The following is a 10099-nucleotide window of genomic DNA, read 5'->3' as shown; positions in this document are numbered from 1 at the left end:
AACTGTCTTTTATTAAATAAAATTCCCAGGGGATTCGTGTTCACAGTCCAGTGTGAGAAGCACTGGGCTATTTAGCCTATTTTTGTATTTTGAAACATTCCATCATCAGAAGATTCTGGGGTTTGGTTTTGTTTTTCCAAAACTGTCTTCAATGTCACCGGGAGATCTTCCCGCAGAGTCCGGGCTGCAGAGAGCTGGGGGGCCCGGTCTTCCCGCCGGGGTGCGACGCGGGACCCCCGGTCCAGGAGCCCAGCCCTGCGCTGGCACCGCCGGAAGCACCCCGTCCTGCAGGGCCGGCGCCTGCCCCCCGCTGGGCGGCTGTGGGCCGCGGGCAGGCCCGGGCGCGACGGCGGGCACCTGGGCGCAGGCAGGTGGGACGCGCCGCGGGCCGGCCCCGCCTCGCGCGGGGGAGGAGCGGGCGGCGCAGGTGGGCGCGGCCGGGACCGGGACACGGGCCGGTGCCGGGAGCCCCGCGGGCGAGAACGCAACCGCCACGCTGGGGCCGCCGAGCTGGGTGCGTTGGGTGCGCGGGATGAGCCTCACCCGGAAAAAGGGCTTCTACAAGCAGGACGTCAACAAGACCGCCTGGGAGCTGCCCAAGACCTACCTGGCGCCGGCGCACGTCGGCAGCGGGGCGTATGGCGCCGTGTGGTGAGCCCGGCCGCGCGCCGCTGGGGGGCGCGGGGGGCGCCGGGGCGGGGGGCGGGGGACGTCGGGGCGGACAGACGACGGGCGCTCGCCCAGGACTCGGGGAGCCTCCCGACCGGCCCGGCCGGGCCGAGGCACCTCTCTGCGCTCCCGGACCCGCCTCGGTGTCCCCTCCCCTCTGCGCTCCCGGGACGCGCGCCCACCACCCGGACTCCAGGCGTGGGGCACCCGGCGCCATCTCTCGCTCCTGGCTTGTGGGGCTCTGTGGGGTGAACTAGGACCGAGTCTGGTTCCCCAGGACTTGAAGGTATTAGGGACCCCGGAGTTCTTCCGGGTGAACCCCATGGTTGCGAACGTGAGCACCGAGACCCGCAGAAGTGACTCGCCAGGTGGTAGGGAGACTCCGGCGGCCCCGGGTCCGCTGGTGGTAACTGTGTGGGTCCTGCTCTGACCTCTGGTGTCTGCGGCTCCCCCTCCGCCCCTCTGGGCTTCAGCCCCGCACCCTCCGGCCAGGGCATCCGTGTCTCCCAAGCGGGCCTGCGGGGGGCGGGGGGGGGGGGCGGCGGGCGAGGATGGCCTGGGAGATGCCACCCAGGATCGGAGCGGCGCGGCCCAGCGGGGAGGCGCTGCCTGCTGACCTGTCTGTGCCCCGCAGCTCCGCCATCGACAAGCGGTCAGGGGAGAAGGTGGCCATCAAGAAGCTGAGCCGGCCCTTCCAGTCGGAGATCTTCGCCAAGCGGGCCTATCGGGAGCTGCTGCTGCTGAAGCACATGCAGCATGAGAACGTAGGCGGCGGGTGCGGGGTGTGTGTGTGTGTGTGTGTGTGTGTGTGTGTGGCCCACCGGGAGGGGGCCTGCCCCTGCGCTCGGAGCGGCCCAGGGCGCCCAGAGCTCAGTCCAGGGCCCGGGGAGGGGGACCTCCTCCTGCCGCTCTGATCCTGGCCGCTCGCCTCATTGTGGACATGGGGTGCAGGACCTGCCCGGCCTACTTCCCAGGAGGGGTGTAAGGGGGTGTGGCGGTGGAGCAGAGCCACCTTTTGAGGTGCAGACCTGCCGCCCGGTGGGGAGGACATGGGCACAGAGGAACTTTGTAACGTGGTCCCGATCCAAGGGGGCGGGGTGTGCGTATGTGACCCTAACAACAACAACAGGTACATACAGTATTGAGCACGTAGGTGCCAGGCACCGTTCTCAGAGCGTTGCATAAACCAGCTCGCTTACTGCTCACGGTATCACGTGAGATAAGTGCTGTTAACTCCCGTGTACAGATGGGGAAACCGAGGCACGAGAGATCCACAGGTTGTACGTATGGTCAGTGGGTGGCAGAGCTGGGATTTGCATGCGGGCAGCCTGGCTCCGGGCCTCAGTGCATTAGGCTGCCCTATCCGATAGAAGCAGCTAGAAAACGAGTGGCCCAGCCATGGGTCTGCCGCCAGGCTTTGCTCTGGACACCTGGACTGGAAAGCAGACATTAAAATAACAGTTCCAGCCCCCTTCCTCTTCAGCAGCCCTCCCCGAGGCCTCCAGCCAGGGTGATCTTGCTCTTGGCTCTGAACCAGCCCTTGGGAGGCAAGAATCAAGTGTCAGGAGACCCACGGTCAAGGGCAGGAAGTCTGCTTGCTGGCAGGCCCCTTCCCTGTTCCTTCCTGGATTCCCTCCGCCAGGCGTGGGTCCCTGCTCGCCGGGAGGGTGGTTTTGTGCTGCCTGCCCTGATCATCACACGTGGGGGCAGTGAGCAAGGAGTATCCACCTCTCCATCTCCCCAGCCTGACTCTCCATCACTGCCCCCCGCCCCCCCCCCCCCCCCCTCCGTTAAGGGGCTTCCTCTTCTGCCTCTACCCCTTAACTGCTTCCAAGGACAGGGGCACTGCTTCCTGCTGGAGGTGTTGTGTGAGGAAGGGGTGGATGGTCCCTGCCTGGCGGCCCCGGGGCAGGGGGGTGTGGTGAGAGGGCTCAGGCCGCCCAGCCCTCACTGGCCACCTTCCCCCAGGTCATCGGGCTCCTGGATGTCTTCACCCCAGCCTCCTCCCTCCGCAGCTTCCATGACTTGTGAGTGGCCGCACTGGGTCCCAGGGAGCTGCAGTCCTTACTCCCACTGCGGAGCACGCTGGGGGAGGTGGGGGCTTCAGATTCTCTCTTCCCGGGAGGGGCTTCCTGCCCGGCATTCCCTGTGCCTCGCAGTGGAGGTGTGGTTCTCTCTGGAGAGATCCTTCCAGCCAAGGGCGGAGGGAAAGGCGGGCAGGAAGAGGTGGGAGGGGCTTTGTGGGGTGCGCGCTTGGCTCGGAGCTGTCTGCCAGCTGCTTTGCTTGTTACTCGGCTTTAGCACCACCAGGACACCATTGCCAGTCCTCACAGGGTTGGCACCGGCTCCCCCGGGCATTCCCTGGGGCCCCAGATATGGGTCTGGCCCTTGAGGCTCCTTCTAGCATGAAGCAAGGATCAGGAAGCCTGGGCTGCCTTGGCTAATGGGGGTTGACAGTTAGAACCAAAACATTTCCTTGCTAAACGCATGGCTTGGCTAGTGCAGTGGCTGGTCTAAACTTTAGAAACCTTTGGGAAGGTGGATTTTTTTTTTCAGTCCTATTTCGAATGCTCTGAAGACCTCTTTGTTAGCATGCTTTTGTTGTGAGTGTAATGCAGTAATTTTGAATGGAGTGGGTGGTGTTGTTTTTTTTAAGGAGGTAACATTTTATCTTTAAAAAATTTTTATTTTGCAATTATAATTTACATTCAGTATGATTTTGTATTAATTTCAGGTGGACAGCATAGTGGTTAGCTAATCATAAACTTCACACAGTGCCCCCCCCGCCCCCCGCCGATATTTCCAGTACCCATCTGGCACCGTACATAGTTATTGCAATATTATCAACTATATTTCCTATACTGTACTTTACATCCCCATAACTATTTGGTAACTACCAATGTGTACTTTTTACTCCCTTCACCTTTCCCCCCAGCCCTCCAGCCCCCCTCCCCTCTGGCAACCATCAGTCTGTTCTCTGTATCTGTGAGTCTTCCTGGTTTTCTGTTGCTGTTATTTAGTGAAGTCATATGGTACTTGTCTTTCTCTGTTTGACTTATTTCACTTAGCATAATACTCTCTAGTCCATCATGTTATCGCAAATGGTAAGGTTTCCTTCTCTTTTGTGGCATGTAGTATTCCACTGTATACATGCACCGCAGCCTCTTCACCCAGTCCTCTGTTGATGGGCACTTAGGCCGTTTCCGCGTCTTGGCTGTTGTAAACAGTGCTGCAGTGAGCAGAGGGGTGCATGTAGCTTTTTGAATTCGTGTTTTGGATTTCTTTGGATAAAAACCCAGAAGTGGACTTGCTGGGTCATAAGGTAGTTCTATTTTTACTTTTTTTGAGCCACCTCCACACTGTTTTCCATAGTGGCTGCACCAGTTTGCAATACTCCCCTCCCCCAATGCATGAGATTCCTATTTCCCCGCATCCTCACCGACACTTGCTGTTTGTTGATTTATTGGTGGTAGCCATTCTGACAGGTGTGAGGTGTATCTCATTTTGGTTTTAATTGGCATCTCTCTGATGGTTAGTGACATAGAGCATCTTTTCCTATGTCTCTTGGCCATTTGTATGTCCTCTTTGGAGAAGTGTCTATGCAAGTCCCCTGCCCATTTTCTAATTGGATTGTTTGTTTTATGGTGTTAAATAATATGAATTCTTTATTTTAGATATTAACCCCATATTGCATGTATCCTTGGCGAATATCTTTTCCTATTCAGTAGGTTGTCTTTCTTTCAGTTTTGTTGGTTTCCTTTGCTGTGCAAAACTTTTTAGTTTGATGTAGTCTCATTGTTTTTGTTTGTTTGTTTCCCTTCCCAGGTAGCCCAGATTTATTTGCAGCTTCTGAGTAAACACTTGAATGTACATAGGCTCTTCGAAAGTAAAGTGTCCCAAACGGAGTTCAGTATCTTTCTCCCAAGATCTGTTCTTCCTCCCCCTTGTATGCCAGTATATAAGCCTGAGGTATATATTTCAAATACTACTAAGAGCAGTGTCAGAGCATTACTGCTTATGTTTTCTTCTAAGAGTTTTATGGCTTCAGGTCTTACTAAGTTTTTAATCATTTTGAGCTATTCTTGTATATGGTGTAAGAATGTGATCTAGTTCTTTCTTTCCTTTTTCTTTCCTCCTTCCTCCTTCCCCTCTCCCTCTCTCCCTTCCTTCCTTCAATCCTTCCTTCCTTCTTTCTTTTTTGCATGCATCTGTCCTGTTTTCCTAACCCACAGGCGTCTTCAAGACCATGGAGGTTTTGAGCGGGGAAGTGAGACCGGATTTGGGGGGATATACTCTGGTGGCAGCGAGAAAGGGGCAGGGACCAGCTCTGGGAGGTGGGAACAGGAGGGGAGAGTTCAAGACCCAGACCTTGATCTACATAGAGTAGAGGTGATGGATGTCCAGAGCAGACCTGAGCCCCTTGGGATGCAGTGGCTGGGGGGGTGGCGTAGGTCAGGGCGTGCCACATTCCCACTTGGCATACAAGGGGGAGGAAGAACAGATCGTGGGAGAAAGATACTGAACTCCATCTGGGACACTTTACTCTCGAAGAGCCTATGCACATTCAAGTGTTTACTCGGAAGCTGCAGATACATCTGGGCTGGGAACGTGGATCTGTGTTGGAATAATCACCCAGGGGTGAGAGCCGAGGCCCAGGCCAGGCAGTGCAGAGCCTGCACGACGCTGTTGATGACGGTAGCATCACTGAGGCCCAAGAGGATGAGCAGGTGACACGCTGAGAGCGCCTGATCAGGGCGAGCAGATCGGCAGAGAATCTTGGGGGGGGAGTCAGACTTTGCAGGAGGTCAAATAGGAAGGGAGGGAGCGGGGCGGGGGGGGGGCGGGGAGCATATTAGTGACCTTGATCAGAGCAGCCTCGGTGGTGCGGCGAGAGCAGACAGCAGCTTGTTGGAGGCCTGGGATTGAAGGCAGAGGGGTCAAGAGGCGTGGACCCCTCTTTCTAGAAGTTTGCGGGGAGAGAAAGAGAGAGAAGGGCAGTTACTTAAGAAACAAGGTCAAGGGAAGGTAGTTCCAGCACAGTGAGACTTCAGCGAGTTTGTGGGCCGAGAAGAAAGAACAGGGTCTCCGTAGAAGTGAAGGACAAAGGTGGGAGGGAGGGGCCGTGTGAGGAGCAGGGCCAGCAGGAGGGAGGGTGTGGTCGGGTAGAAGCTGCAGAAAGTCACGGGTTCACCAGGTGGCCTCCACCACATCTTGTGGGCTCCCCCCCCCCTCCCCTTAATGTTCCTTTTTCGATCTGTATCATTTTTTGTTCTGGGCTTTGCTGTTACTATGTGAGTAACAGTTATTTTGCTGACCTCGGTCTGTTTTGCAATTCCTTAAGAGGGCGCAGTGGCCTAGCCACCTCCTCCTTCCTTCTTCCGCCCTCCTGCGGATTGTTTTCTTGTTCCCTCCTTGGCAGGGAGACTTTTGGGTTGTTCCTAGAGCCATCGCAGCCAGGCGGGACCCTCTGGGCAAGAGACGATTTGGACAGAAACGGGAATATTGGGAGATGTTTCTAACGCACAGCTCTGGCTTCTATGGGGCGTGGAGGAGGCGAGGCGAGGGCACCTTTGAAGAGAGGGAACCCAGCTCCCTTTGGTTTTCCCGAGCGCGCTCCAGCTGAGACGCTCACCCTGAGCTCTGCCAGCTGGGCGGCCAGCACGGAGCCAGGAGGCCTGTGAGGCAGTGGTGGGGGGGTGGGGGGGGGCGGGGTTGGTGGGGTGGGTCTGGCTGGCTGTGGTTGGGCGGTTCTGCTCACACTTGGAGGGTATCGCTAAGGCCCCTGTTTTGCCCCAGCCCCACCCCCCCTCTGAGCCCAGACCTGGGCCGGGTGAGACTGGGCATGTACAGAAGCCCTCATGCCTTGCAGCTACCTGGTGATGCCTTTCATGCAGACGGACCTGCAGAAGATCATGGGCATGGAGTTCAGTGAGGACAAGATCCAGTACCTGGTGTATCAGATGCTTAAGGGTCTAAAGGTGGGTGGGGAGCTGGAGGGTGGCCGAGGGTGCGGGAGGCCAGGCCTGTGGGGCGGGACGGTTTCTGAGCTGAGGAACCTGGTGTGAAGCAGCGCACGGGACCCGCCTTCTCTCTCTCCCCCACACAGTACATCCACTCGGCTGGGGTCATCCACAGGGTGAGTGCTGTGTCCGCTACACTCCCGCCCACCCCAGGGACTCTCCACAGCCGGGGAGGGGGGAGGGGGAGGAGGGCACGGTCCTCCCTCAGGGATGTGGGATGTGGGTTTTCAGGCCCAGCCTTGGCCTAGGAAGGCCAGGCAGCAGAGTGGCTGTGTTCTGGGGACCTTCGGGGGGAAAATGCCTCGAGCAAAGCCAGCCCGAGCTGGTGTTTCAGGAGCTGCCGGCCTCAGTGTACACATGAGGAGGCCGATGCCCTGCAGGGTGGGCGCTCACTGGGCCTGGCAAGGGGACCAGCTCCCATCTGCCTCTCGCCTGGTGCTCGGTCTCTCCTCTCCTCTAGGACCTGAAGCCAGGCAACCTCGCTGTGAATGAGGACTGCGAGCTGAAGGTGAGTGGCCCAGGCAGGGCGGCTGGGGCTGGGGTGGGCCCCTCTCCTGCGGAAGCCCCCCGAAGCTGCTCCAAGAGCTCCCCTCCTCAGCGAGCTCCTTCCCCATGTCCCCCGAGTCATAGATCTTGGATTTTGGGCTGGCGCGGCATGCCGACGCCGAGATGACTGGCTACGTGGTGACGCGCTGGTACCGGGCCCCCGAGGTGATCCTCAGCTGGATGCACTACAACCAGACTGGTCAGTGGTCAGCGGCCGGGGAGCCTGGGGCCGGGGGGCCTGGGGCTGGGGCCGGGGCCTCTCGCGGCTCCCCAAGGCCATGTTGGTGACTCTGGGCTGGCTGCCCGCGGGCCGTGGTCAGCGGTGCAGGTGACACTCCCTCCCTCCCTGCAGTGGACATCTGGTCTGTGGGCTGCATCATGGCGGAGATGCTGACGGGGAAAACGCTGTTCAAGGGGAAGGATTGTATCCTTTGCTGGGAAGGCCAGCCTCCATCCAGGGGTCCATCCCTTCAACAGACACTTTCTTCCTTACGTCTGTTTTTCTTCGTGTGAAAGGGACACGTGCTCACTGTAGAACAGTCTTAAAGTGCAGGTGGGAAAACGGTGAAAGGCAGCCCCGTCTCTCCACCAGGACGCAGGGCATTCTTCACATGTTGGCCCCACACACTCGTGGAGGCCTGTGTGTGCCGTGCAGGCCTTGATGAGAGGGGGCGGGTCTACCTGCCAATGTAGAGTGAGAGGGTGGGAGACGACAGGGACCTGGTGACCCAGTGGGATGAGGGCCAGAGCAGCAGGGCAGCAGCACTTGTGGGAGAGCCCTTACCCTGGCCTGGCGGGGGGTTGGAGGGGGGGGCCTTCCAGAGACCTGAGTCCTGAGGATGAACCTCCTCTCCCCAAGCAGGAGGAGGCAGGAGGTGGGGAGGCGCCTGGAGCCGGGGTGGTCGCTGCAGGGCCAGGTGGGGGTGCTGGAGGGCCGGCGGGAAGGGCAGCTCCAGATCTGCCAATAGCGAGTGAGGCTGAGCCTTAACCTGCTGCCAAGACCTGGACCAGCTGACCCAGATCCTGAAGGTGACCGGGGTGCCAGGCCCAGAGTTTGTGCAGAAGCTGAAGGACAAAGCGGTGAGTGGCCGTGGGCGGGGCGGGCGGGGCGGGCGGCGGCAGGCCTGTGGGGAGGAGGGCTTCCCTGTGCTCCGCTGCCGGGGCAGGTGCTTTGCCTTCATCCGCTGTGGACTGACCGGAGCCCGCAGCCCTGCGGGGCTTTTCTAGACTCTGCTCTACCCCCAGGCCTGGGCGCCGGGGGCCGACACGGGGGTTACTCAGTGCTTTTCTGTCTTCAGGCCAAATCCTATATCCAGTCCCTGCCGCAGAGCCCCAAAAAGGACTTCTCTCAGCTCTTCCCCAGCGCCAGCCCCCAGGGTGAGTCGGCTGGGCCTCTGCGCCTGTGTGTGTGTGTGGGGGGACGGGGTGGCCTCCCCCAGGCCTGGGTGCGAGGCTCCTGCTCTCGCCGCAGCCGCAGACCTGCTGGAGAAGATGCTGGAGCTGGACGTGGACAAGCGCGTGACGGCCTCGCAGGCCCTCGCCCACCCCTTCTTCGAACCCTTCCGGGACCCCGAGGAGGAGACGGAGGCCCCGAAATTCGATGATTCCTTAGAGCACGAGAAACTAACAGTGGACGAATGGAAGCGTAAGAGCTGGGGCTCAGCCCTCCGAGCACTGCTGCAGCCTCTCTGTGCTTCACCTCTGCTTTCCTGTCTGGCCTCTGCCCCTGAAGGCCGTGCCTCCGCCCTCAGCTCAGATACTGACTCCCTCCTGCAGGCATTTCCTCCTCACGGGCTGGCTTACTGCTCCCTGCTGTGTCTGCGGGTCGGGGGACCGGGGACCAGGGACGGGCTCTTTCTTCCCTCAGCCCCCTACCCACCTGAGCCACCCTGCCTTTCTCAGAGCACATCTACAAGGAGATCGTGAACTTCAGCCCCATCGCCCGGAAGGACTCGCGGCGCCGGAGTGGCATGAAGCTGTAGAGAAGGGCCCAGCGGACCCTGGCTGAGCCCGGGGCCACCACAGAGACCCCCTCCTGCCTCTGCCCCAGGACCAGTGCTTACCCGTCACTGCTGAATGCTTCGTGGATGTTAGCCTCCCAAGCAGAGGACAGAGGGCCCCGTCCTGTGTAGGAAACAGGCCTGTTCGAGGCAGAGTGAGAGATGTTGGTTGGAGGAAATCGCTCCGACTGCGGCCGGCCACATTAAATGCCTGTCGGGACAGTCGCCTCTGTGTGGGGTCCTTTCTTCTCGCCTGCAGTGGGGCGAGGAGGGTGGGCTGAGCAGGGTCGGTCCGCCTCAGTGATGGCGTGTCCACTTCTAGGGCTGCCGTAACGAATGACCACGAGCTGGCTGCTCAGACCAACAGAAACGTGTGCTGTCGCGATTCTGAAGCCTGAGACCAAGGTGGCGGCCGTGCTCCCTCCACACGGAGGGTCTCGGGGAGAATCCTTCCTCGCCTCTTCCAGCTCTGGTGGCGCCCCGGATCTTTGGTGCCCTTGGCTTGTCGCCGCCTCCGTCCACTTCCTGCCTCTGTCCTCACGGGGCCTTCTCCCGTGTCTGTCTGTCCTCCCCTCTTAGAAGAACACCAGCTGTTCCATGTAGGGTCCACCCGTGTGATCGCATCTCAGTCCTTCCTCATTGCAGCGTCAGAGAGCGTTTCCAAGTGAGGACACCTCCTGAGTTCTGGGTAGACAGGACTTTGGGGCAACCCTACTCAGCCACTCGAGATGGCCACCAGGGAGGGCCTTTCCCACCGGGCGGGCCCTCGTCTTGGAGCCCACATGCTCGGCTGCAAAGTTAAGAAAGTTGTGGAGGCAGTTGCAGCTGGAGAGCCGCAGCCGCAGCTGGAGAGCCGCAGCCGCA

The 10099-nt window shown here is 59.6% G+C and overlaps 1 protein-coding gene across 3 annotated transcripts; it reads left to right on the top strand.

Moving 5' to 3' along the window:
* Positions 1 to 424: 424 nt before the first annotated feature.
* On the top strand, positions 425 to 9460 carry MAPK13 (mitogen-activated protein kinase 13). 3 transcript variants are annotated; one of them, XM_070418695.1, is made up of 12 exons: positions 425 to 651; positions 1304 to 1433; positions 2638 to 2696; positions 6539 to 6647; positions 6776 to 6805; positions 7150 to 7197; positions 7320 to 7434; positions 7588 to 7659; positions 8236 to 8315; positions 8534 to 8612; positions 8707 to 8880; positions 9138 to 9460. In XM_070418695.1, exons 1-12 carry the CDS (start codon positions 533 to 535, stop codon positions 9215 to 9217), a joined length of 1095 nt encoding a protein of 364 aa, XP_070274796.1. In that variant the 5' UTR covers positions 425 to 532; the 3' UTR covers positions 9218 to 9460. The 3 variants fall into 3 exon arrangements, with proteins under 3 accessions (XP_070274796.1, XP_070274798.1, XP_070274797.1); XM_070418697.1 differs by lacking the exons at positions 425 to 651; positions 1304 to 1433; positions 2638 to 2696 and adding an exon at positions 4520 to 4638; XM_070418696.1 differs by lacking the exons at positions 425 to 651; positions 1304 to 1433; positions 2638 to 2696 and adding an exon at positions 6063 to 6346.
* The last annotated feature ends 639 nt before the right edge of the window (positions 9461 to 10099 follow it).

This window comes from Myotis yumanensis, unplaced genomic scaffold (assembly GCF_028538775.1).
Source record: "Myotis yumanensis isolate MYYU_CA2020_CCGP unplaced genomic scaffold, mMyoYum1.0.hap1 SCAF_6, whole genome shotgun sequence".
Classification (NCBI taxonomy): domain Eukaryota; kingdom Metazoa; phylum Chordata; class Mammalia; order Chiroptera; family Vespertilionidae; genus Myotis; species Myotis yumanensis.
Note: the sequence above shows the minus strand (reverse complement) of the source record. Positions and strands in the feature narration are given on the sequence as shown.

Bases quoted from the DNA above. Each gene is read 5' to 3' on its own strand.
- MAPK13 (XM_070418695.1), top strand. From the start codon at position 533: ATGAGCCTCACCCGGAAAAAGGGCTTCTACAAGCAGGACGTCAACAAG. The intron at 6,648-6,775 runs GTGGGTGGGGAG...TCCCCCACACAG, and splicing joins AGATGCTTAAGGGTCTAAAG to TACATCCACTCGGCTGGGGT. The intron at 7,660-8,235 runs GTATCCTTTGCT...CCTGCTGCCAAG, and splicing joins GCTGTTCAAGGGGAAGGATT to ACCTGGACCAGCTGACCCAG.